The 27,500-nt window shown below is 39.4% G+C and overlaps 3 protein-coding genes across 7 annotated transcripts in view; 2 read left to right on the top strand and 1 right to left on the bottom strand.

Moving 5' to 3' along the window:
• Nucleotides 1-19,348, top strand: part of LOC137985096 (major facilitator superfamily domain-containing protein 12-like) — a 26,934-nt gene extending 7,586 nt beyond the window's left edge. Inside the window, exons 3-13 of one of the 3 annotated variants that reach the window (XR_011119232.1) lie at nucleotides 1,303-1,411; nucleotides 2,898-3,002; nucleotides 3,580-3,640; nucleotides 5,141-5,559; nucleotides 7,627-7,719; nucleotides 8,047-8,139; nucleotides 12,900-13,073; nucleotides 13,389-13,486; nucleotides 15,511-15,642; nucleotides 16,507-16,657; nucleotides 16,808-18,094. Coding sequence is in view for 2 of the 3 variants with exons in the window: in XM_068832569.1 (XP_068688670.1) it covers nucleotides 1,303-1,411; nucleotides 2,898-3,002; nucleotides 3,580-3,640; nucleotides 5,141-5,559; nucleotides 7,627-7,719; nucleotides 8,047-8,139; nucleotides 12,900-13,073; nucleotides 13,389-13,486; nucleotides 15,511-15,642; nucleotides 16,507-16,540 (1,318 nt within the window). In the remaining variant the exon portion in view is untranslated. The other 2 variants (XM_068832569.1, XM_068832568.1) reach the window with 2 other exon arrangements.
• LOC137985095 (tetratricopeptide repeat protein 28-like) overlaps nucleotides 1-27,500 on the top strand; it is a 157,514-nt gene that overhangs the window by 25,384 nt on the left and 104,630 nt on the right. The window lies entirely within an intron of this gene.
• The window catches only part of LOC137985101 (peptidyl-prolyl cis-trans isomerase FKBP5-like), a 24,848-nt gene continuing 17,154 nt past the window's right edge, over nucleotides 19,807-27,500 (bottom strand). Inside the window, exons 5-8 of one of the 3 annotated variants that reach the window (XM_068832574.1) lie at nucleotides 25,402-25,593; nucleotides 24,638-24,687; nucleotides 21,394-21,445; nucleotides 19,812-19,941 (exon numbers count right to left, since the gene is read on the bottom strand). In XM_068832574.1, coding sequence (XP_068688675.1) covers nucleotides 19,906-19,941; nucleotides 21,394-21,445; nucleotides 24,638-24,687; nucleotides 25,402-25,593 — 330 coding nt within the window. In that variant the 3' untranslated portion in view covers nucleotides 19,812-19,905. Of the gene's footprint in view, nucleotides 19,943-21,393; nucleotides 21,446-24,637; nucleotides 24,688-25,400; nucleotides 25,594-27,500 lie in introns of all 3 variants that reach the window. The other 2 variants (XM_068832576.1, XM_068832577.1) reach the window with 2 other exon arrangements.

A 27,500-nucleotide genomic window follows, 5' to 3' on the forward strand; every position in this document is an offset into this window, starting at 1 on the left:
ACCGCACACAAGGGGAAGTTGCTTACGCCAACAGTCACGAGTGAAACTTTGCTAGCTGATAGCTGTAGCGTGAAGCGGGCTTCGGGTGGAATCCATTTTTACCTAGGTTTAATATGCGTTCTATCTGGTTTAAAGCAGCTATCACCCTCCAAACAAGGACTGAAAACACCTATACGTTGCCTCAAGCTCTGTCTTACGTATCTCAACACATCTTCTTAATGTTTAGTATCATCTTATCGGTTTATGTATTTATACACTTATTTCTTCAGTCTCAACATTACAACATAGTAAGGGAACAAAGAATTGTTTTATGCACTTACTTGTACTTGAACTCGGACCCTCCAGATCCTGTGTCCTCACCTGATTACACTACAACGACGAACATGCTCAACTTAACACAGTTCTTTTCTTTATTTACTTTTGTATAATAATTCAATTATATCCACGTAAAATAATCAAAACTAATCCTGACCTGACCCTAATTTTTCTCTAGGCTTAATTTAGCTATAGGCTCCAAAAAAAGTTTCTACAATTCATCGGGATGCATATTCTACCTAGGTAAAATGAGGATCACCAATTTAACCTAGGTAAGAACGGATTCAACATGAGAACGGATTTTACCGGCAACATAATTACATACTTAATTGGCCACTCCCCATTGGGGCTTTTGTGGCCGTTAAAACACAATTAACGAGACGGCAGAACAGAAAATGGCAATGACAACAGCTCTTAAGGACGGTGCCTACTATTGTAATTGCGCACACGTTCTGCGCATCTCAAGATACTCGGATTTCCTATCGGTGATGCTTACTAATACAGGGTTATTTTTGCGCAGTTTAAAACTATCCGGAGAAAGTAGATCTTAGTTAGTAATTCTCGGTATCTACAAGGAAAATTGGGGGTAACCATGCATTTTTGAGAGATAATAAAGCTTTAATTTGAGAAAGAACGCCATACATTGCTTTGTATTTTAAAGCTTTTTACAAATATTATTCATGAATTATGTTTGAAAAATGCGTGGTTACCCACAATATTCTTTTTGGATTTCAATAACACTTGTTAAGACAGACTTGTTAAACAGAGATCAGAATGAGCCTTGAACCCGGGATCTCCGGATGCCGAGGCAGGCGCTCTAACCACTGGGTTTCGCTGCTTCCGCATTGGGCCCCCAAGTGGACCAAACCCATGGACTAATCTATCAACCTCTGGGAGGTCGGGATCCGCTTGCTGCACTTGATGATCTCGGCCAAATCACAAATTTTAATTTAAAGTGGTAATCAAACGTGCAATTTCCCATTTTAGGACAGCTTTTACCTACTTGAGTGGTATTTCGACCTGTGTTGTGGCTTGGGTAATATTTGGTCTGGACTCCGAAAGTCAAATTTCTGAATACAGTTCCAAGGATTTCATGGTAAAGTACTTGGTGTTAAATTTTTATCATACTTTACTGAAGCGATGGACATTTTATTAACGTTTTGATGGTTGAGTGAATGGCGCAGCAGTAGATTGCGGTCAGAATTCCTACAGCAGGAAGCATTGGGGTTTTCGGTTTTGGTGGCCTTTCTTTGGATCGATTTTTCGTTTCAGTTTTGCGGCGCTAAGAGCTCTGGATGTGCTACACAAATTTTTGAAACTTCACAATCATTTTTTTAAATTAGTAGAATTATTGTGTAATTACCGATACCATAGTTAATAACCAAAGGCCTCAACTGTTTTGTGGGTATTTCTGTTCTTTTACCGGTTTTCTTTGTCCAATGACAGCCTATATTTAAAACCGAAAATTTGTCTTTACGCCACTGAACTCTAAACTTGTGAGGACACTTCAATCCATATTTTCGTGGCTTTTTATTTCTTAGCATGTTATGCAACTGGGAATCCTTATAAGATATAAGGCCAGATTGCCACCGTCATTTAAATGCTAACAGGACTTCAAACGAGATTTTTGACGAGTTAGCTGTACCGAAAGGTCTCTGATGAGTCCCTTAGGCAGAGACGAAACATTCGTTTTTAAGTAGCTTTTGAAACTTATATTCTGAAATATTTGATTTTCAAGTTTATATACTTTTACTAAATTTTCGACCCCGGATATTACATATGATTGGCTCACTCAAATTTCGATTATCGAAGGGGTTTATTTATTAAATATATACCGTATTGACCCAATATGGAAACTGATTGCGTCGGTCGTTTTGTAAAAACGGAGACAACATCCCGTCGTACTGTAAGTAAGACAGTTCAGAATTAATCAATGAAAGTTTAATAAAACAGCTTCCATTCGCGCTTATTAGAAATGAGACTGGATATAGCCAACTCAGCGCTACGTGCCTCGTTGGCTATTTACCACTTCATATGTTAATTAACAATTATTTCACGAGCGCGGGTTGGATATGAGAGGCGCGTAGCGCTTCATTGGCTATAACCATCTTCATATCTAACAAGCAAGAGTGGAATAATTGTTTTATTAAAAACGCCCCCAAGATGTTAGACCCGACTTTATTTCGTGAGAAGAGACCGGATATTACAATGTAAATTGTCTCAACTTGTATAGTTTTGCTTCGCGTTAATTTAAACTAACATAGTTTTCAAGTTGCTGCCTTGAAATATTTTCATGCCATACTTTGTGGCTTTCTTTGCGCTCGTCGGTATTAGATTTAATTTTGTAACAGTTCAAGGCCTTCTTTTTTATTTAACTCCGGTGCGAAGCGATCTTCGCCAGCCGCCATGGTTTCCTCAACGAAATGTTTTTAGCTCCGTTTTAGTTTTAAGCCAACGCGTACGCTTACCATATTCGTAAAATATGGTAAAGTAGCTCATATACCGTGATGGCTAAGCCAATGAAAAGTCTTAATTTGCATTATCCAATGATCGAATTTTTAATAATATCCCTTATTCTTCAGGTAATGACTGCAATATTGGTAGCATTAGGCGTTTTTCTTGCAATGATATTTCATATTGGGACTAAAGAGCCTCTTGGCACGACCCTACAGGCGGGAAATTCCGTGGTAAGTTTGAGCCTAGTCTGTACCCTACTCTAGCTGTTTTCGCTTGAAAATCCACTGCCACATTTCACTGAATCCGTTTTCTCGCCTAGTTAGTAAAGCAGAACGCCTATCACGCGCACGGATTACTGGAAGAAAACAATGAGCTCTTTAAGACAAAACGGCCAGGATGGCATAGTGACAACTTTAGTCTCAGTCAATGGAGGCCCACTTTTAAAATCTTCAAGATGATGCTACGGGCTTTTAATATGCTATGGCATGTGAGATTGTTGGTTCTCAACAATCTCCAAAAATTATTAATTCAGCAGGGATTTCAGTTTTGCCTTCTACATATCTTTCGAAAACCGATGTTTTATTAAGTACTGAGTCCTTAATTATTAAAGTGCGTACTCTATGACTGAAACAATGAACACTAAACATGGTCATTACCAAGACTGAACCTTTGTTTATAACGTGGTTGTGTTTTGAGAAAGCAGTTGTTCGTGGATCTCGGTAAAAATAGTGGTAAACGAGCGCTTGCGGACACTCATTGACATTTGGTTTAATTCCTATTATGAATCGCATTTTCCTTCCTTCTTAGAGTCTTACATCTTTCACTCCCTCGAATGGTCATGGAGAATTGATGACTCGTCTTTCACCAGGTTGGGTATCTAATTGTATAAATTGGTACATTTATTTCAAGAAAGTCACAAACAGTTCATGAGGAAAGTACTTGTTGGACAAAGTTTAATCGTGAAGTTAAAAAAAACAAAAGTTTAAAAAAGTTAAAACCTTAAACCATCATCCAATGTTACTTTGTTTGTGTAGGTAAGGTATACGACCCACTCAGTGTAATTTGTTGCCTTAACAGAGCAGATCTGGTTCAAGTCTCTTACACTCTTCCCCTCGTTTAAAAAACAGTTTCGAGATAAGGTTTACCAGCTTTATTGGGTCCCTTGTCGGTCTACCTAATTTGATTCAATATCCCATTCAAGGTCGCTCGCACTAGTTTCAACAATTCTGAGGGAATTTTTTGTTAGAACAATTAAATCTACAACATTGGTTCACGTAACGGCAAGGTTATCGCACCATTCGAAACACCAATCCTTGCTTTTATCGCTCAAATCTTAAAAATGATGATTTAAGATAGGAGAGTTTTTAAGACAAAAAATATAAATAGTTTACTTCATAGAAAGTGCGGCGTACGGGGTTTTATGCACGAGTTGTTTGTGTCAAAAACCCGAACGAGCGAGGAACGAGCGAGTGAGGGTTTTTGACACAAACAACGAGTGAATAAAACCCCGTACAAAGCACTTTCTATGTCGTAAACTCTTTATTACACATAACATGAGAATTTTCATTAAAATAGTTTTCTGAACGCGAATTAGAAACAAAAACTCACTAACAATAGAACCAAATGCAAATTTAATTTAATTCAATAACAAAGTACGATTTGCACGATTTGCACGATTTGCACGAGATGCACGAGTGATTGGCATGGAAACGCCTTTACGCTATCGCTGATTGGTTATACTTTCACATGTGAAATAGCTGTACGCCATTCTGATTGGCTGTATAGGTCTTTTTCACATGTGAAAATAAAGCGTATAGATTTGTACAAATGAGCTTTATGGAATAAAATTCTCATGTTATGTGTAATAAAGCGTATTTCTAGATAACTCTGTTGTTACCATGGTAATCAATTGCGTCACATAAATAAGTGCATCTAGTTAAGCATTCATTGGTGTTTGGAATGGCACTAGGACATTGTCTATACGTGTGACAGTGGTTGCCACTTGAAGCGTGGCATATGTTTTTGTCTATGTGCTCTCCTTCACAATGGCCGCTCATATTCATTAAATGTTGTGTTCACGAGTGATCCTTATCGTGTTCTTCACTCTCCACGCGAACCAATCAACACATCACACGTTAATTTCACAAGACATATTAGGATAACGTGGAGTACGAGGGCCAATCCTCAGTAATTCTTGAGTGAATCGTTCTAGAAAGATAGTCACTCGGAATTGTCGAAACTAGTGTGAGCCACCATAATATTTAATCACGAGGCCATCAAAAGCGGCCGAACCATACAGAGACCAGTCCAGTAGCACTTAGACCTTGAATTTCACCGTTACTGACGAGTCTTCCTTGCTCAATTACAGGAATTAATACTGCGACCACTATTGAGCGAGAATGTCCATCGCGCAGAACTTATGGTGTTAGATGGACGGCCATCAGTGACCAGAAGGTAGAGCCAGCGTCAGCAAAGAAGGCCGCTGTTCCGAAAGAAAATCTTTCATTAAGCAATGTTAACTGCGCTAGTGTTGACAACAGAGGTTTTTCTGGTAGTATAATTGCACTGAATTCAGGTGCTGATTCTGATGACAAAAACGTCGACAAAGTTCCAGCACCCATCAACCTCCCAGCTGTTTCATTGGAAACCAAAGGCGTTCCTTTACCCGAGAATAATGCAAACATTCATCCTTTTATTGTTTCACGGGGCAGTGAATCCGCTCTTCCACCACGAACTCACGCCAATAGGACTATACAAGAGTGGCTCATTGATCCGCGCTTATACATGGTAAGTATGGGTTTATTTGGGTGACAGCCAATGAAACTTCAGAATTGAGGTCATACGTATTCCTCTGTCGTGAAAGCCAAAGAAAGTTCACATGTTACATGAATTAGTTAATTACAGAATAACCATTCTGAAATTGAGATTAAGCCTACTACATTATGTTGATAAATATGATAATTTATGCAAACTGCCGGCAAGGCATATGTGGTATGTACCCAAGATGCAGCGTGGCGTACGTTTTGTGCATGTGGTCTCCTTCATAATGGCCGCTGCGATTCATTAAATGTTGTGTTAACGAGTTATCCTTGTCGTGTTCTTCACTATCCACGCGAGCCAAGCAACAAACCACGTATTAATTTCACAAGTCATCTCAAGAGAACAAGAAGTAATTATAAGAGAGCGAATCCTCCATAATTGACCCTATTCCGATGAAAATTATTTGAAATCATCTTTAATTGATACGTTCTGTGTCATAATGCGTGGCTATTGATCGCTTGCTATGAAAGTGGATCGCGCAGTCATGGGATCAACAGATCAACCTTTGCAGCCGGGGCGCAATCTAAAAATAAATTTCAAATAATTATCATAGGGCATTGGGTTTTACAATCTTATCATATATTCTTTTGGTCAGCTACAATCGCAGGGGATTATATGACCGCAGAGATCTTGTTAAAATTATTTCTATCACTTAAAGTAGGGTTGGCGAGGCTTAAAATCGCACGAAATATAACAGCGCTCAACAACAGTTCATGGCACCTATAACAATAATAAACATGAAAAAAATGTCCATTCTGATCAACCTCGTTCCCAGGGTTTCTCTTCTCAGCCTCCTTTGTCGAATTCCATGAGTAGTACATAAAATACCTGGCCGTGAAACGTTTTGTCGATGCTCGTTTGACCACAAATCAAATGCGTGCTGATTTCCTCAACCGCAATGATAACAAGGCCTACATTTTGTCCCCTCCCCTAACACATATTTGGTCTACCTGCCAAATTTTGGGAGGCACGTGACCAGCCTGAACCAGGGTCTTCCTCCTCAACTACAAAGGAGTCAGAGAAGAGAGCCCCTGGGAACGAAGTTGCATTGTGATTGACTGAGAGAAATGCAATTTTAAGGTAACACAGTGCACAAAAGTGGTAATTGCAATTGTTGTGTAGTCACTCTGCAGTGAAACGAAAACAAAATAATTTCCAACTTAGTATAAGTAAGAAAACATCAATAAGATAGGATGGGGGCATTCTCGTTCATTGATCAGACCAAGAGCCCATCACCTGGAGCGTGCAACTTACCTATTTTCGTGCAACGGCGTTTTCACAAGTAAGGTTATTTTTAGATTGAATTTCCCGCTAATGAGACTCCCACAGGAGCCCGATGACCAATTACAAGAAATTAAGCTTACGTCATAGGGTCACCGAACCGGAACTGCCTTTGTTTTTTGACCTAATTCGCGGGAAGGGCTAGTCTAAAAATAAACGTACTTGTGAAAACGCCGTTTCACAGACGCTGTATGGAAGTTGCACGCTCCAGATGGGCTCCTGTCAGACAAAAATAGCGCCAGGATAGTTATTAGAACACAATAAATGTAAGAAATAAAACCACGGAAAGTTTCTAAAACAACTCTACATACCAGCAGAAAACTGTCTAACAATAAAAACGTGAAAAATTATATTTTGATGCAAGAAAAGTACAAACCCAAGCATTCTGATTTGTCAACTATCAAAGAAAGTCACAGATAGCCAATCAAATGCGACCCATGGATAACGCAAATGCGAGCGATGCTTCTGGTTAATTTACGATAAGCTATCTCGATTTTTTTCATGTATATTATTAATATGAAATCACATGATTTTTATCGTGCAACTATGAAACTGGCCTCGTACAATTTCGTTCATCTTTGAGAAAATTTACTCGTGCCTATTTATTCTAAATTGCACTTGAAATCATGTGATTACCAATACTGAAACAAATGAAACCGGTGGCTTATACAACAAAAGCTAACAGCACTTCTTTTTACAGCCCAAGACAATACTGAAGCTCAATGCCTCTCCCCTTTTATGATTATGCTTCAGGTTGCCGTCGTGTATTCCTGTACAAGGGCCTTACAAAATCACGCCTATTCGTATCTGCCGTTTTTCCTCATTTACACACTTGACCTTAGTAAGGTATGTACAGATGTCAAATGACGGTATCAATCTGCCATTTTATAATCAAAAATTATGTTTAAAAAAATTGTCAATTTTTGGCCACGAAGAAGAAACGGTCATTTACGTCAGATACGATATCGCCAGTGACTGCTCTTCGTCCTGCTTTGCGCAATATGACTTGAAATTTAGAAATCTATCTAAAATTTAAAGCCAACTATGCAACATCTTTTGTTTTTTCAAAATTTTGTAATTTTACAAATATTATTTACTATATGAAAATGCCAAGTTCGTTGGAAACAAATGGGTGTAAAACTACAACTGTTTTTTTTTTTTTTCGGTTTTCAGGAATCCATTGCTTATCTGCCGCTCATTATGTTAATCAGTGCCACTGTATCTTCTATATTTTCAAAGAAGCTTGTTGGGATAATTGGAAACAAGGTAAGGTAGATTAGATAAGGTTACTAGGTAAGATTAGGGGCAGAAAAGAACACAAGCAGAAGTCCATAGCCCACAAGTCTACAAGTCTCGATCTGCGATCTGCGATCTGTCTGTCTATTTGAATTCAGCATTAATCCATTTTTAGAACGGCTACTGGTAGACTTTTTGCGGGAAAAAGGTGGCGGTATTGTATTCCTTGCAGAATTCAAATTATTCCATTAAGCACGAGCAATCCCTCCTGCGACTGCTTGGTTGTAAACCAATAGAAGCGTTGCGGTCATCATGCCCAATCTGATTGGCCTTAATCTGGCCGGACCCGTATTCTTATAGACCTTAGAGAGTTTAAGGGCCCACAGACGTATTTTTCGCGCGTTGCTAAGGAAGTGAAATGTTACTTCCGGTGACTGACATCATCATATCGTGACCTGACCAGGAAACCTACTTACAAGCAAAAATCACCGAACGAACTGTTGTTTGCATCGAAGGCTTTTTCTCGCCCTTCCTCGGACTCGCTCTCAGATGAACTGCGCATGAGTTAACGAATTGACTTCGGGTTTGAGAAAAAGCTAAATTTCCGGCGTTCTTTAAATTGAATTATTTATTTTTTTAATATGGCACGTTTCACCTCCAAATACAGAATATAGCTAAGCATTGATTTTTTCAAATCATCCTTTTTGAAAATTTTATGGGTATTTCAGTACCGTTTATCGCTCTAAAAAGAACATTCTTCAAAATAAAAAAAGAAAACCATGCTTGGCTGGATGCAAAAACGAATTCAAATTATGAAACCACTGATTAAATACCCAAATTGAGTAGCACGTAGACAAATTTAGAGTTTTCTTTTACTGGTCACGTGACCATGGGCGTGGCATGATGACGTCATATTTAGGGTGATTGGTTTACAAAAGTTGGAAACTGACCAAAAAATGCCAAATTCTCTCAAATTAGTTAACTATTACATCCTTAGCAACGCACCCCAAAAAATACGTCAGTAGGCCCTTAAGCAAAGACGACGGCTACGGGTACGGCAACGCCACGAAGCAAGAGTATTATTGGTTGAAAATGGAAAGATACTCGTGCTGCACGTGGAACACGAATTTCTGTGCATTTTTCTGCCGTACTCCACAAAACAACAACGTGAAATCACCACATTTTAGGCTTTGACGACAACGTGAGCATATAAAAAAGAAACAGTCATTTTCTGATTTGACTTTAAAACCGTCCGTACCCATTCGCCTGTATTGTAATAAAAGGTAAACAAGACGGAAAAATCGCGAAATACTTGCGATAGCGCTAAGTTATATACTGGACTGACGTTTTCGTTGCCGTAGTTCAGATTTCTCGTCAAACCAGTTTTGGCCGCCAAGCTGAGACTGCTTCCCACCGGACGCAATGAAGCGCATCCTTTACAAACATTTCTGAAAATTGCGATTACGGCGATGGCTATTCACGTCAACACCTTTAGTAATTTTGGAGCAATTTTAACGATGTTGTATTGATTTTAGGTGCGTAAGCTTGATTTATTTGATCAAATTTATTTTCCCCCAGAGCGGAACGTGTTTAAAATAGGATCCTGTTACAGTAATAGCTAAGAACTAGAGATCAGTGGAAGACTTCGAAATGCGAGAAACTTTTTTCTGTCCTTACTATTTTTCGTCCATAAGTCCTCCGTTCCCAGACACAGTTCAACTTACGAGTTCAACTTTTTTAGTTAATTTCCCCGGCCGCTCTCAAACGAGCTTGAATATCTACAAGCGCTCTCATGCGCGAATCGATAGGCAAAATAATTTAACTACAATTAATTAAAATGTATCTTTTCACGTTGTCAAAGCCGTTATAGTGCGTGAACGCACGGAAGCAGCACACGGACCATCGAAACAGTTTGGCTTTTTCTTCTCGGGACCTTGCTTGTCGCAACAGGTTTTGAGAACTGGCTTTTTGATTTGTCCAATCAGTAACTCCCTCGAACATAATGTCCAATCAGCGAACAAGTACAAATTCTGTCCCAATTTGATGAAATGGAAATGAGGTTCTGGGGTCGTGCGACCAGAGGATTTCTTTTTGTCCTCGACTGTTGATTTGGAATCGCTGAGCGTTCTCTGCGATCTTGAAAAAAAAATTCTTCTGGCACCCAAGGTAGAGCATACCATAATGTCTTTTGAAACAATACAAATCAAAATGGCTGCCGTGTCTGCAAAAAGGTCCATTAACAAATAGAACGTGGTCCAGCGCTGTCTGTACTCTTATCGACAACGATATTCGTCATCACAATGAACAAAATGTTGTGGGCTCATGATGCGCAGCTTTCATACTGTACGATACTCATTGAATTCATATTAAAATCGAATCAAAGTGCTCACTCAGATATTCGTTGGTTTCCAGTCGAAAATCGTTGCACTGAATCTTAGATATTACCGTTCAATACCTCGGGTACATTTATTATCGAACATGGTTATGTTGGTGTTATGTTTATTGTTTGTAATATCCATACTGGCAGTACTAAACTAGCAATAAAAGAATAGAAACAAATAAAAATGGATTATGCACTAGTCAATTGAAACGACGACCCTCGAAAAGTAGCGAGGAATGTAACATTTGTACAGAGTTACCTTTTAATCCTTCATCAGTCCCTCCTGGACAATCCCCGGTGTTACGCAACGCTCAAAAACGTGATAGCTGCCACAGAGTTTTCAAGACGTATATTTAGCAAAAAAATGCCAATTACTGCAATTGCGAGCACTGTAAGACCACAAATGCAGACCCAAAACAATTTAAGTTGGAACGTTTTGCCCAATTAGGACCTAGGCCCACTCTGTCAAGGTTAGTGCCACAAGCCCCGCGAAAAGTCGCCGCCAATTTGAACAAAATTGTCACTGTCCCGGAGAAATAAAATTTTACAAAGCTTAATTCTACCGCCATGTCCTCGTTACTTCCCCGCTATGCTCGGGGTCTGAGGGCCGTGGTTTCAATTTTCTAGTGCATTAGTGAGGTGCGTTCAATTCCTGTTTTGTCTCCATGAGGAATTAGGAAAGTAGTTAAATATTTTGGGGAGGACCTTTTTGTACCGTTTTCTAGTATGTAACTAAGGTATCGCACTAGAAGAATTTTATGCAATATCAGTATGATGGGATATCGGTATAGACTTTCTTGCTGGTTAGCCAAGCAGCGTCACTCCCATATCTCCTGGCAAGGGTATTACCTGCCGGTCACCCTGCCGGTCACCCATATCATCCAAGTATTAACCCCATCCAACATACCTTGACTTCGGTACAGAATAACTATAATTCCTGCAATACCAGTGAAAATAGAAATTCGGAAAAATTGCTACCAAAATGATTTTCTGTTAAGCAGATGTTGATGAGCAGTCTTTTCCACCACCCGTTCAAACGCAATCCTTGTCTTAGACAAGTGAAAAAAAAAACTGAGGTACTTCGAACAAAACAATGAAGTTTCTTCACGACCCCTCCCTCCTACTCTGGGACAAAACCACTGCAAATAATTAAAGGAGGAGGAGGAGGAGTGGGTGATCTCTTCGAAGGTGTAGACGATATTAAATAGACCATTCCACAATTTTTAGCTCCCTTTTTGTTGGGGGACAAACAGGGATAAATTTGTAGTAAATATATGGGATTTTGGACGGCTTTGAACCGCTGCAGCGCCGCTAAAAGGAGACAGATTTCCACGGTGATAGTGTTAAAAGACATTTATACTGACATTATTTACATGAAATACAAAGAACAGATTCAGGCCATAAACGACCATAAACGAATTTTTAAGATTCCATACAATCCCTTCTAAAATCATCACGGAAAATTGCTGCGAAATTAAAAGCAACGTGAGAAGATTTATTATTCGAATTTACGGACGTCATATCTTCCTTAATGCCTTATTTTCTGTTGAATGACTGAATGAATGATATCAATAAAACTATTTGAAGTAGTGGTAAAAGTTGGAAATCTGTCTACTTTTAGCGGCGCTACAGCGGTTCAAAGTCGGCCAAAATCCCATGCATTTACTGTAAATATTTAGCCGTTTTTGTCCCCCAGACAAGATGGCGGTCAAAAACCGTGAAAGGGTCTATTATCTAGATACCGTAAAACCTCTATTAATTCCCCCGGGGGACTTATTTTTTTCGAGCACTTTTGAGGGGGGAGGGGCTTAATAGAGAAGGGGGGGGGGGGGGGCTTATTTAGCGAAACGCATCACCTGTTGCAAAAATACCGTGGTATGAGACAGAGTAGACTTACGCGTTGTACAGTTAAAGTCATTGGCAAAAGTATTTAATTCACTTGTGGGAGCCTAAAAGTAACAAAAACACAATTCTATTCTTCAAAAATGCGCTTTCGGCCTCATGTTCTTCGGTAATTTTTATGAGAATGGTTACTTGTATTGATTTGTCGCACACAACTTACAAATGAAAATCTCTGGAAAACTCCTCTTATATTTACATTTGTTATCTCTTACATGTAAATGTTTTATAAACAGCCTTGAAATTTATGATACTATAATTCTACGGTACGATTGGGGGAGGGGGAGAGGGGGGGCTTAATAGAGGGGTGGGGGGGGGGGGGTTATTAACTTTCCTCCTCTGAAAAGGGGGGGGGGGCTTATCAGAGAGGGGGGCCTTAATAGAGGATTTGCGGTAGTTAAATTTGCTCGAGACGTAATCGACCTTAAAAAGATCATGTTATGCACTCCTCTCATCGGACGATCATGTCTGCTCGTTTGCTAACATTCTTTTAATTTTGGATCTGGTTTAGGGGTATTTTACCATTGCTGCTCTACTTGTTGTCTGCTCAGGAGTGATGTCATATTTCATCACTCAATGCAACACAGTCATGATCTATCCTGCTGTTGTGCTTCTCGGGCTTGGCTTTTCTTCGATGCTCGTTTGTTCCCTCAGCTTCGCAACAGAACTAATTGGCGAAAACAAGGTGAATAAAGTTCCAGTAATTTTCAGCTAATTTTTATCGCCCGTTTCGTATTATTTTCATAAGTTGAAGAAGTTTTTATGAGAGAAATTATTTTGGGTTTGATAAAGCCGAACAACTTTGGCAAAACGACACAACATGGAGTGGCTGTCTAAAATCATATCCAGGTCTCCTCCGTTATTCCGAAATTCATTTTAAAAAACTTTATTATAAAACATTATAGCACGTTTCCTGGGTAACGCGTACGTTTGATGTACCCCTGTCCACGATGTTTTCATCTTTAGTGTATATGCAATAGCTTTGTCTTTTCAATTTCAGAGAAATTCTGGTTTCATATTTGCCGTCATGAGTTTGATGTCATATGTTATTGGAGGGACCTTGATCCTCGTGGTCCAAAACTTATTTCCTGAAGGAAGGTGAGTCACTGCTGGAAAAACGTTGAGAAAACGAACCAATATATTGTTTTTGTTGTTGTTGTTTCTCAACCAATAAATAAGTAACAAAAGAGCAAGAAGTATTTTTAGTAAATTCTTCACAAAAGTACATCTTGCTTAACTAAAATTAGGAATATCGTAAAAGAGATAATATTATTGGTTATCGTGGTGAAAAATAGGAATGAACTAGTGCTGCGAGGGGACCAAGAAACACAACAACAAAGACAGGCATAATTATTTGCATAACCATACATGCACTGCACAAATAGTGCTGAAAGTTATTTAAGACTAGTAGTAATCTCGGATTATTGAAGTGCTTTCGAAAGTCGCTTGGAAGCAAAGAAGAATGGTATGGGAACAAATTCAACCTTATAAAATATATCTGAGCATATACTTCTCGAGATGGTTTGAATAAGCGCCGAGTACTATCATTCATGCGACAGAATTGAAATACTTTTCCCTTAGCTAGACTTCGCTGAATCATATATAAGTGCGGCTGGTGCGTGTCTTCAAAATAACTGGGCAAATGGCCCCTTGAGAGGACATGTCGTTTGCTAGTATAATACTAAACCCAGAAAGATTGAAGAAAATAAAAGCGAATCGAGTAGCTTCGCCACCGAGGCTGACATGTTGATCATTTCTTAGTTTACTTTAACTTTTTTTTTCACAGCAAGTTAAAGCACGAATCGCAGTGGTCATTAGTTGCATTTTTCGTGTGAATAAACTACAGTAATATATATGAGACGGTCTTGAGACTTGACATTGATCAATACTTTAATTGCTTTATTCACTGCTTCACTTCAATCCCTGTCGGGCGAGGTTGGTACCTGGATAGGAAACCAGTGTACGACACGTGATTGGCTTTCGTAAACGCCGTATGAATCGTAATGCCTTTTTGCAATTGGAATATTCATATTACACGGAATCCTGCCTGGCCATTCATCACTTTTTACGAGTAAAATTCTGGGAGCAAATTATCATTGATTACGAAGTGCGTGCGATGGAAGAACTTTGGAGGTTGGAATCACTACACGACCGGAGATGCCGTGAAGACGATGCATTTATGTAAAGAACGTCTATCGAAGTATTAAGTTAGTGGAATGTGACTTAAAGAAGGACGTTTGGAGTAAAGAGGCCACTAAACCTTTCGAGACCTTGATGAATACTTCCTGCGTTTGATAAATCTGCGTTTGATATGAAAAATGTGTTGAAACAAAAAAGGAAAATATAACTTTACCTACGGATCGACGAATGCACAGGGATGATTCCACGAAGGCAAGAGAACCACCAGCTAATGCCGCTGATCTTACTTACTGCATCTTCCCAAAATCATCTCCAACCAGCGAAAAATGTCGCGGTGAACGGATTGAGCTAGTGTTGAAAAGCATATATAAGAGCCCAGGTCCCACACGGCCACGAAGATAGGCTCGCAGCAATAATATATATGGTCGTTTACAATTACGAAGGTCATATAATCGACTACCGTTAAGTCCACTCGGTTTTTTTTCCAAGTGTCCCCGACACGTTACGGACTTAAATTAATTAAGCAGAATACGACGCCGACTCTCACGAAAACGTCACCTCAAAATATAACTTTGCACTAAGTCTTCAGCCGTGATTATTCCGTCTCGTTCACGTCGTACAAAGTGGGAAAAGTATCCTAACTATAATTTAAGTACGAGCGGTTTCAGAGAAAAAGACAATGAAATATTTACATTTGGATGCTCCCGTTGTCGTCAAAATCTCAACTTTGGCGATTTCACGTCTTCGTTGTGCAGAGTACCGCAAAAATATGCACTAAAATGTGTGTTGCACATTCAGCCGATTTTAAACATTGATCAGATCACTGTGTTTTGGCATTGTCGTTTCCGCAGCTGTCGTCGTTTCATAAACTCCCTTTTGTCTGTAAAGCGCACTACTCATTTACCGGGGATAACATTCATCATCTCCTACTCTACATTATACCTCCAAAGTACTACAACTTGTTCTCCTATTTCTGTCTTCAGTCAGGGTACGCATTGCGCAGAGTTCGGAGATTATATGCGTCATGTGTTTTGTTTCGTGGCCAACGGCCTCTCCACTGCCGGTGCTTTGGTTGTGCTGCTGCTCCACTGCATTGATGGGCTTCGCGGAAGGAGGTACTAATTTTTTATTTTATTATTTTTTTTTTGGGGGGGGGGGGAGGGTGAAACGTCATTGCGTAATTCGTATTTTTTTAAATCTGAACACCGTCTGGGAGTTTTCTTGATATCCAGGATGTCAAGCAACAGAGCTTTGCATTGATCATCGCTCCAACCAAGAGTCAAACAAGTGAAAATCAATTTTTCTTCCTCTCTCAATTTTTCCCTTCTACTTTGCCATGACCTTCGCAGGGATGTTAAATTGAGTAATCCGGGTGTCAGTTTTCTTTTCTCTAATAACAAAGAGGACAACAGTTCCCAGTCTCTGCCGTTTCAACATATGTGCCAGTGGCGGATCCAGACCTGGAGGTAAGGTGGGGGTCCGCTCTCAAACATTTTGTTTTTGCCCTTTCACAGTGGTGTTTTGGTAGCTTCGGTCCAAAAAAAAAGGAGGAAGGGGGGGGGGAAGGGGGGTGGGGGCTCCCCTTGATCCGCCACTGTGTGCAAAGAAATATTCCATGTTTGGGCAACAAATTCTATAAGCAGTTTTCCTTCGAACACATTTTACTGAAGTCTTCTCAAAAACTTGTAGAACATAACGGCCACTTATATAGACCTTGTTTTCTTTAAACTGCATGGGTAACCTAATAGACCAATTCGGCTAACTCAATGTTGTACCCAATTCAAATCTCTCGGGGTTAAGATTCTTTGTGTGTTGAATTTGCATGACAATGAAGCATTCACATTTAAATGATATGGAAATTCTTAGAACAAAACGTTTTATTCCCAGAGGATTTGAATTGGGTACAACATTGAGTTAGCCGAGTTGGTCTATCTTCTCGTTACTTCAGTTAATAGATAATCTTTAACATTTTTTAATAGCTCCTCGGCCAGTGAAGATTCAGAAAGTTCCTAGTCTTTTGAACAAAGGTGAAGATCCTGACCTGTAGATTAATTTTGCTTTTAACAAAGACGTCGGGAAGAATTGCAAGCGCCAGAGAGACACTGGGTCGAGTCTACATTGAACAACTCCGTACACCTTATTCCAAAATGGCCGCCATTTAAATTAGCCCTTGATGCCTCTTTCTTAAGCTTAAAATTCAAAAGAATATTTTATCTTGAACGAGGCAACAAGGGCCAATTTGTATCCGCATAAATCAGCGGCCATTTTGGAATAATGTGTATGCGAAGATTTTCCGGGGATCTGACGATTTTAAATGCCCACCTTCAACCGACGGGCATTGGGTGGTGTGGAACAATTTTAATATATGAAAATTCCGCCAAAGCTGAAATTCATCCAATCAGATCACTAAGATAAGCAGTGCGAATTTCCATAACAAAAACAAACAGTCGAAGAGCCTTTCGCTTGAAGGTGGGCCTCTAAAACCAGAAGCAGCAGCAAGCGGCGCGATTAACCAATTAGAATCCTACGAAATTTTCATGCAGCATATTCTCATAGGGCGGGAAGATTTTGTAGGCTGTGACTGGCTTTCTACTTATCATTAAATAGTGGGAAAAGGGGCGAGGTATCACGCGATTACTTTAGACACTCAACTGACTTAAGATCGCTTCACAAATGCAAAAATCTCGCCCCATTTTCTCCCATAGGAAGCAAGTACATATCATTCAACTGTGACTTGTTCACACGCCTTTCACGGTGCTGGTGGAGAGGTTGCTCGCAGATTATGTGCGTTTTTTGTTATTGGTCAGTGTTAAAGCCTAATCCCAAAAAAGCAAATAGCGCGATAAAAGAATCGCAAATTTCCCCAAAGAGCGAAAACGGTTTTTTTTCTTGGTTTGTATTTGTTTACCGAATCAAGTCAATCACTAATTAAGTGCAGGACTATGTCCAAAAATGCAAGTGCAATTTTTATATAAAACACGAAGTGTCCCTGTAAGTCTAAGCATTTCCTACCTATTTCTAACGAAGGAGCTTGGTGGTTATTTTTAGGTCAGGGTAAATGGAGGTAGTGCGGCCAAGCGGTTAGGACGCTTGCCTTGAGTTCCGGAGTTCCCGGGTTCAAGACTCGTTCTGACCACTTGCTGAATTTGTTCCCGGTAGTCCGTGGTTCAACTTCTCGGCCGAAGTTGTAAATAGCTAAATGCTTTGCCTTCAATCAGTTGGGATTCTTAACAGTTGTTGTTGTTGTGTTCCGTCGTTTCGTTGATTGAGTTTCATTGGCCCTGAAAAGCCCTTATAGACCGCTTTTATAATGGCGGCCAAATAAAGTATTCCTTTGTTTTAATACTGATAAGCCTTTCTAGCTTCGCTGTGACGAGCAAATTTCGAAAGAATGTTGGTTTTAAAATGAGGGCTGTAGGTATAATAAATATAAATACAAAATGCTGAAATGGTATATGAAATGAATGATATATGAACTGCGGATATGAAATCTAGTGAAGCTATGATCTTCGCAGTTAGGAACGCAATTTTTGCAATTGCGTAGAGAAGCTTGAAAAATTCAGGACTTTGAACCCGTGACCTCGCGATTCAGGTGCGACGCTCTAACCAACTGAGCTATGAAGCCACTGACGTTGGGAGCTGGTCATTTGTGGGTTCTAATGGTCCCGTGAGGAATGAATCAATGATGGTGACCAGCTCCCAACGTCAGAGCGTCCCACCGGAATCGCGAGGTCACGGGTTCAAACCCCGTTGAAGTCCTGAATTTTTCAGGCTTCTCTACGCAATTGCAAAAATTGCGTTCCTAACTGCGAAGATCATAGCTTCCTGGGAGAGTACTCTCTAGAGAGTAAAGGAACTTCCGACGTTAAATAACGTGTACCTTTACCTTCACTTGATTTCATATCCGCAGTTCATATATGATTCATTTCATATACCATTTCATCATTGACTCATTCCTCATGGGATCATTAAAAGGCACAAATGACCAGCTCCCAACGTCAGTGGCTTCAGAGCGTCGCACCGGAATCGCGAGGTCACGGGTTCAAACCCCGTTGAAGTCCTGAGTTTTTCAGGCTTCTCTACGCAATTGCAAAAATTGCGTTCCTAACTGCGAAGATCATAGCTTCCTGGGAGAGTATTCTCTAGAGAGTAAAGGAACTTCCGACGTTAAATAACGTGTACCTTTACCTTCACTTGATTTCATATCCGCAGTTCATATATGATTCATTTCATATACCATTTCATCATTGACTCATTCCTCATGGGATCATTAGAAGCCACAAATGACCAGCTCCCAACGTCAGTGGCTTCATAGCTCAGTTGGTTAGAGCGTCGCACCGGAATCGTGAGGTCACGGGTCCAAACCCCGTTGAAGTCCTGAATTTTTCGGGCTTCTCTACGCAATTGCAAAAATTGCGTTCCTAACTGCGAAAATCATAGCTTCACTTGATAAATACAAAAGGATGTAAAAGCGGTCGCCATTTATGAAAGTGGTCAATTAAGTATTAAGTATTTATTCTTACTTGAGAAGAAGCATTTGGGGGACATTCTGCGACGTTAATTGCATGGTCTGTATCGCGTGACACGAGTGATGTTGAAGTTGCGGACATCCAATTGTTTGCACTGTAAGTGTAATAAGGCAACCGAGTCTTCTTTTTAAGCCAGATTGAAAACCAATGGATCATGAATATACATTTACATGTGCAAACGAAACTTGGTTGATTTAAAATGTAAATATTTTTTCAGAGGCCTAGTGATTAAGGACACTGTTCGACTATTATTCGCTAAAAAGTCACTTTCCATATTGGAAGACAAAACTTGGTCAAGACATTGAACTGATTCAGTTTGTCCCTTGCAACTCTGCCTGGATTAACCACAAACGGCCCTGAAACTTCTTCATATTAAGCCTAAGATTGTGTTAAGCATGAACATTTTTTAATCACGGCATTTCTCCATTGTAACTTTCGCTAACTTTGTTGTAACCTGTTAGGAAAAAAATGAATAAAATTGATTGCATGAAATCTTCACTGTATTCGTCTGTTTTTGCAGTTGGCGAAACCTACGCCGTATAAGCCTCTTTATTATATAGACAAGAGTGTTTTACTGGAAAATACACCACTCATAAAATCCCGAATGCCTATTTGCATCTGGTGTGCAGCACTTTCTTGCAGACCGGCTGCAACGAAACAACTAGTAAGTCACTTTACTGGGTTCTCTTCACTAAAATCAGTAACAGCAGGCAGGGGAGATGTATAACTTCACCAGCGTCAACGGCACTACTCAATTGACGTTTTCCGGCGTCCAAACATGGCACTAAGCGCTTTGGACAGTTTTTCATCGTGTAATCTTTGCTTATGTTTTAGAATTCGAAGTTGCTCTTACACTGCAGAATTGCATGGAGCAAGTGTCAAAGCCTGAAAGAAAAAATAAAAAAAATATAATAATAAATAAAAACGTAAACAAAAGAAAACAAGGACAAAGCAGAGGAAACGTCAGACTAATCGTGAGTAAGACTTGAATCACCGACTTAATTCCAACAGTTATTTTGAAAACTGGCAGATATTTTAGCGCCCGTGTGCCGTGGAAGAACGTCAAGGAAAGACAAACATTGCGGAGCAGGAGAGAAAAGCGCCCATGCAATGGAATTACAAGAAGGACACAGGCAACTCTTGGTATTTGAGTGCTCTCTACAGAGACTTCTCAAGGGGCAATAACTAGCAGGAACGTCGGAAAGTTAAATGTAGCAGTTACTGTATGTGATAACAGGAAAACTGCATTTTTCACAAAGAACTATATTGTTTCTCATACATTAGGCGTTCTTAACAAGGTAACAGCAACTTGGAGTGCGAGATTCCATTTTAAACCACACGCTTTCATTGGCATCTCAGATCCCTGGCTTCTCCTCTGTCACGTCATAAGAAGGCTTTGACAACGTCAGTTGGGTAACAAACGAAAAGATGACAATCTATCGTGTAGCCAAATCTAAAGGTCTAAAGGTCCCTAATGAGATAAGCAGCCCTTTGCTCTTTCCACTCTTAATTTGATTGAGTGGCCCACATCGCTGTTACAATTTGACCGAATATAAATATGGCCGCCAACAAATTATTCTTTTTAGCCTGACCAGCCTTGTTAACGTGTGTAAAACTGAAAGAATTTTGGTTGTAACACGAGGCTAGTCTGAGTAATTATCACAAAGACAAAAGAATAATTTATTGGGCGCCATTTTTGCATTCGGTCTATACTTTAGATGTTTGAAGGGGGATCGTGCGATAAAAAGGACACTGCAAATTACGGCCCGTTTTAAACGGTCTAGTTTCAACATTTGCTTTAACGTGCATTCTACACAAATGTTCGGTACGTTTGAACAGGTCGTCCAACAATGTTGAAAGCGTAAAAAATATTAAAAGCTTGTTGAAAGCGTGTTGAATCTAGTTTAAATTGGTTCAACATCGATTCAACGTATGCTTTGTTCTCGAAAATGTTGAATGGTGTTGAAGCAGTTTGAACACTCTGTTCAACAACTGTAGAACACACGCATGCTCACATCAGGCCGCAAAAGTCAATATGGCGTAGTTTATCTGGACGAGAGAGTCTGGTTTCTAGTTCTTAGTTCCTCACAATCAAATTTCGCAAGTGTTAATTGGTTCTTTTGTTGGCGCAATGTTGGAAGCGTTTGAACGGCCTCCATCCGCATACCCTTGTTTTTGCGTCCAACATTTGCCCAACATCCGTTCAACTTTGTTGAACGAATGTTGGTCAAATGTTAAAACCGTTTAAACGGGCCTTTATTGCTAAATGTTTACGTCTGCAAACTTACTGGAGAGGAGGGAAGGAGGGAGACTGGTACTTTTTAGACGCTTTCCAACCTTTTCTAAATCCTCCTTCGCCTTCTCATATTCATTCAAACAAACGAATGCCGGTAGAGACACAAATAAAAAAACTCGCCATCTTTCTCCTTATTTAACTGAACACTGTTGTTGTTGCATTTCTCCATGCCACTACTGTTAGGCATTTGTTAGTTCTTTAAATTCAAGTCATTTAAATGGAAGAATGCAGAGTTTGAGGATTGCTCAAATCCCTAAATCTTTTCAGTAAAATTTGTGATATAATCATATTGAATTTTTTTTTTCGTTCATCAGTGGTTTCATAAATTAACCCATCTTTTTTTGCGGATGATTTTAAGCTAATATGTTGTGTCCATTCATACACGTTTGTAAACTAAGTTCAGACCACACAGTACGGTATTCATTCTCTTTCTTTTTCTGGTGTTAAACTTTGGAATTCATTAGCTCTTGATGTAAACCAGATTATTCCTTTTTTCTAGATTCCGTCAAAACACCAAGAACTCTATGACTGACCGGTATAAAAATGATACTGATAATTAATTAGCTTCATTTTATACATAACTCACATTTTTCCGCGCTTTGTGTCGGCTACGTGTAATTACTTCGACTTTTGATTGGTTTACTAGATTGTTTCCGTGCTTTTTGATTGGCCAAAGTAATTACTTTGTTTCTGGTTCTACGACTCGATTGAAACTCGCTCTATTGTTGAAAATTGGAAGAAAATGATTACTTCGTATTGGATGTCAAAACTGGGCGTGCATCTAATGGGCCATTTCCGCGTTCATGGTTGCCTCCTCTTCAAAGCGAGTCTAAGTACAAAGTTTTTGTGATGATAATTACTTCTGCTTTACATCTGAATGAAAACTTCACACTTAGACTCGCTGTGAACAGGAGACAGATATGAACTCCAAAATGGCTTGTTTGCGTTTCTGGACATAAGTGAGGGTCTTCGTGCGCTTTAAATATTAAACCGATCGAAATTCGTTTTGTGTTAATTTGAAAACATTTATAAGTTTCGTATATATTCAATAAAAATAAGTTGATATTGTAAAAAGTGACTCATTTAACTGACATTTTAAAAGTAAGGATATAAAAATGAGAAAAAAACAAAAAAAACCCAATCTGTGGTTGAAAGCCGTATTTGAATCTAGAGCATCCACAAGCAAATTCAACATCTTAAAGCCGCTGATGTTACATGGTGAAACTCTTAGCTAAAACTTGTGTGCAACGGAGATGCGAAACAAGTTTCAGGTCAGGCATTGTACCGTGTAACATGGTCGGTTTCGTGAAACTTTTTTTGAACTTCCGTTGCGAGAAAAGTTTCAAGAAAAGTAGAACCACCTACTTCTGCAACGGTGGCAGCAATCGCAGTGGTGATAAAAACAGGAGTTTCCCCGTGTAACAACAGTTTGTGAAACTGGTCTCGCTCGGTCTTGTTACGCTACGCTGCGTAAGCCAATCAGAAACCGGCTAAGGCCATGGAAACAACACTTCAACATCACCTTCAACGAGAACGAACCAGTTTCGACCTTTCATGTTACACGGTGCAACACCCTCTGAGACTCGTTTTGCCGCGCCGTTTCACACAAGTTTCAGTTAAAAGTCTCAACGTGTAACAGCGGCTTAAACGACGAGGCCAAGCCACCCAACGATAAGTTTTCAAACTATTCTAAGAATGTCGGTTCTGGTTGCAAAACAACTCAATAGGGAGTTTACGCAATGACAACGGCGACGGCAAAGAGAACGTCATCTCAAAATATAAATTTGAGTTATTTTAATCGCTTCGTGACTATTTCAACGTTGGTGTGGTATTTCCTCAAAGATGACACCAGTCGGAACGCCACTCCATTTTAGGAGAGAAAATGAAAATTTATCCTCAAGTGCTGACGTTCTTCATAAAACCTCAAACTTGACTATTTCACGTTGTTGTTTTGCTGACAACGGCAAAGAAATGGACAAAAGTGAAAACTGCACGTGCAGGGCGTGCAAAGCTATTGTTTTTACCCACTAAATATGCAAATTCCTGACGTTCTCGTTGCCGTCGCCGTTGTCGTTGCTTAAGCTCCGTAACGGGGAGTTTAAGAGGGAGCTTAAGATCTACGACGACGACGTCGTTGAAAACGCCAGAAAACAATGATATCATTGGTTAAAAGAGCATAAATAATCGTGCTGCACGTGCTGCACGGATTTTAGCTCATATTTTTGCGGTTCTCTGCGTGACGACGACGTGAAATCGCTAAATTTTAGGTTTTGACGACAACGTGAGCATGCAATAGAGAATCTTTCATTCTCTATTTTCAGTCTGAAAGCACTCGTACCAATTTATTTTTAGGATACTTCGCCCACATTGTAAGACGTGAACAAGATGGAATAATCGCGAAAGACTTTTACTAGAGCAAAGTTCTATTTTGAGGTGACGTTTTCGTCGACGTCGCCGTCGCAGATCTTAAGCTCCCTAGTTACGCAAGAACGACTCGACGACGGCTACGAGAACGTTGTCTAAAAATATTATTTCCTGTTACTGTAATAATTTTGCGATTGCTCCAAGTCGCTTGGCAAGGAGAATATGAAACCACATTGCCAGAATAAAATTGGTGCGAACGGTGTGGATATTTAGAGAGAAAATTGAAAATTGATCGTCAGGTGCTCGCGTCCTCCACATGAGCTCAACTTTGATCATTTCACGTCGTTGTCAAGACGAGAACGGCAAAGAAATGTATCAAAATGCAAAACGCACGTGCAGAGCGTGCAGAACTATTGTTTTTGCTAATTAAACCCATTGTTTTGTTGCGTTCTCGTAGCCGTCGTCGTCGTCGTCGTCGTCCTTGCTTGCTCCCCAATATTTCTTTACTAAAACATTTCCTAAAAGATTAGTTACCAGGAAAAAGCAGACCCTTACGTTTTCGGAAGTGATATTTGTGTAACTTTTGGCGCTTGAAAAGGTCACCTAGCAGTTTCGGAGGAGGAAATGGTCGGGTTGGAAGTCCTTAGAAGGTAGTAACGTTCAGCTAGCAATTTCTGAAATAAAGATATATCGTTCCATAAAATTCTCAGTTTTCAGCTAAGATGTCCGAACAGATCAAATTTCTCCAGGTGATAAAAACATCTCTTTAGACAGTCTGGAGCCTAGAAATCTCACTCAAAGTTTGCTCGTTGGGTGCCCTTGACTTGAGTTTACTTGCAAGTCCCACATCAATACATAACAAAAGCTTCACAACCACTCGTCAATCAATCCACTGTTAAATTGACAGTGTGTGAACTTATTTGGCCTCTTCTGAAGAGAGCCTTAAGATTTGTGGGTGACATTGCAAGTACCTATAAAGGAATAAACGCGTGGTCAGACCCATGGAACTACAGTAACAATAATGAAGGGTAAAAGGAGACACGGGTAGCAATAGAAGAGAGAGAAACAATATAAATGAATAAAAATACGAAATTTAACTTTAGTAATCGTTACAATGTACATGGCTGATCCAGTGATATTTATGGGTCTGTCTAAATTGTCATAATGTCACAGCTAGGCTCCTTTGCATTGCAGAGGACTTTGTGATTGCATATGAGTGGATCCCTTTCTCCTTCTAGCTCATTAATGAGTCAAATGATTATCACTGGTTTCAGTACTACGTTTTACGGCACATTGAACTGAGAGCCTCAGAAGTACCATGGAGAAAATGGCCAATTATATTCACTTTTAGTAGAGAAACGAAAAACATTCATATGCTTGAAAACGTTAGTAGCCTTAAATGTTAAAAAAGTGGTCGACTTCAAGCACTTTTTGCACCCATTAAAGAAGAATAACAGGCAAAAAAATCATGTAAATTAAACTTAAAATGAATGCAACTTAATTGAAAAAGTTAGGATTCAATACCCGATGTTTCGACGCTCCTGGCTAGTGTCTTCTTCACAGGTGATCAACAGTTTAAAGCTGTTTTCTGGTGCTAAACTAAACTTTTCCACAAATACTGGAGGGCATGACCTTTAAGTCATAGACAGGCTGCAACAATTACTTAACAATAAAATATTTCTAACCTTTGTACAGTTTTCAGCAACAAATTCTAACTGTTCAAGCTTTCCCTGGCATGCTGCTAAATTTAGGAGGCACGACACTCTTAGTTGTTCAAATTCATCTTTGCTATCCTCAGGTAATTTGTCACCAATTAAGATAAGCTGCTTAAGACCCTGGCCATGATACCGTCTGGATGCACTAAGCCAATTGCTGGCCTGTATAAAGAGATGTGAAGACGGATGCAAAGATTTTTGTTTTAATGTCATTATTTTATTGATTTTTGTATTTGGGAGCTTTACATTACTTTTACTAATGCCAAGAAGCTACATGTATTTAAATGGAAGGCTATAATTTTATTGCTTATCACCTCTGATCAACAAAATTTTCTCTGAAATCATCCCAAATGTATCGTGTTGTTTTTAGAAATTTGCGTTGAACATTTACTTTTTTATTCACATTGAAAGATGGGAAAAGCGGTCATAGTTTGATTCATGACCAAGCAATGGAGGGGATCGAATGGACCCGATACCGGGTTGACATCACATATTACTTAGCATCGCTGTTTTCAAAGTACTATCACAATGCACATCAGTAGGTGATGTCAACCCAGTAATAAACCCACTCCTCTTCCTTGTATGGTCGTACAATGTAGATCAAATTACATGTCAACCATTTTTTTTTTCTACTTTTATGAAGAGTGACTTTGAAGGAGAGTGTTTAGCACACCAAAGAATTAGTGTTAACTACCCTGGTGAAAATCCTTAAAGGATCTTTAAAGATCTTCAAAGATCTTCAAAGACCTGACAAAGATCTTTAAAGATGAAGATCTTCACAGGATCCTTGAAGGATCTTTAAAGGATCTTCAAAGATTTTCTAACATTGAGGACTCTTGGGATACTTCATCAAGATCCTTGAGGAAATTATCAGGATCTTGCAAAGATCTTACCAAGATCCACACACAAAATCTTGGAAAGATCCTCAAAAGGATCCTTGAAGATCCTCAAAGAGTGACTGAGGATCTTACAAGGATCTTAAAAGGATCCTTGAAAGGATCTTAATAAAATCTTTGACAGGATCCTTAAAGATCATACTAGGATCTTTTGAGGATCTTTGAAGGATCCTTATAGTGATCTTGAAAGAAACCTTAAAAGGATCCTCGAAAGATCCTCAAGGATTGTATGAGGATCCTTTAAGGATCCTAAAAGAATCTTCAGAGGTATCTTGAAAAGATCTTTATCAGGATCCTTAAAGATCCTATGAGGATCCTTCAAGGATCCTAAAAGGATCCTTAAAGTGATCTTGAAAGGATCTTTGTTACGATCCTTGAAAGATCCTATGAGGATCCTTCAAGGATCTTAAAAGGATCCTTATAGTAATCTTGAAAGGAACTTTATTAGGATCCTTGAAAGATCCTATGAGGATCCTTCACGGATCTTAAAAGGAACCTTAAAGTGATCTTGAAAGGATCTCCGTTAGGATCCTTGAAAGATCCTCATAGGATCTTTCAAGGATCTAAAAAGGATCTTTAGAGTGATCTTGATCCTTCAAGGATAAGGATCTTATAAGGACCTTTTTAGGAGTGAAGTGTATAAAATCCCCAAAGATCCTATGAGGTATTACGTACATGTACCCTCAAGCATCGTTAAGGAACCAAACTTTGAACATAAAAATAATCACGCTGTACACGAATCAATTAAAAAGAAAACGTTTATTCTGATGTAATCCATTGATTGTCGGAAATATCAGTAACAGATTACCTTGTTTGATGAACTCGTAATAGCTGCAGGCCGGGCCAGAAGCAATATGAAACAATATACTCTCGAAATATCAAATAATTCGTGTCAGCACGTAATCCTTTAAAAAAATACCAGGGCTAAAATACAGAATTCAGGGCCACATCTAGAGACTCTAGTGACGAATCGGCTCGATCAGTATCTTTTCACATTCCTTTAAGGGTTAATTCGATGAGTCTGCTATGATTTTTGCTCACTTTTTCTTTAACACAGTGCGATGAATCGGAGGGTTGTAATCCTCCGCCATCTTCGATAAAACGCGAGAGATAAGACTGGAAACTAGTGAGCCATTTCCCTTTTGGTCAGCAGTCACCAACGACGGCTCCTCT

This window comes from Montipora foliosa, chromosome 14 (assembly GCF_036669935.1).
Source record: "Montipora foliosa isolate CH-2021 chromosome 14, ASM3666993v2, whole genome shotgun sequence".
NCBI lineage: Eukaryota > Metazoa > Cnidaria > Anthozoa > Scleractinia > Acroporidae > Montipora > Montipora foliosa.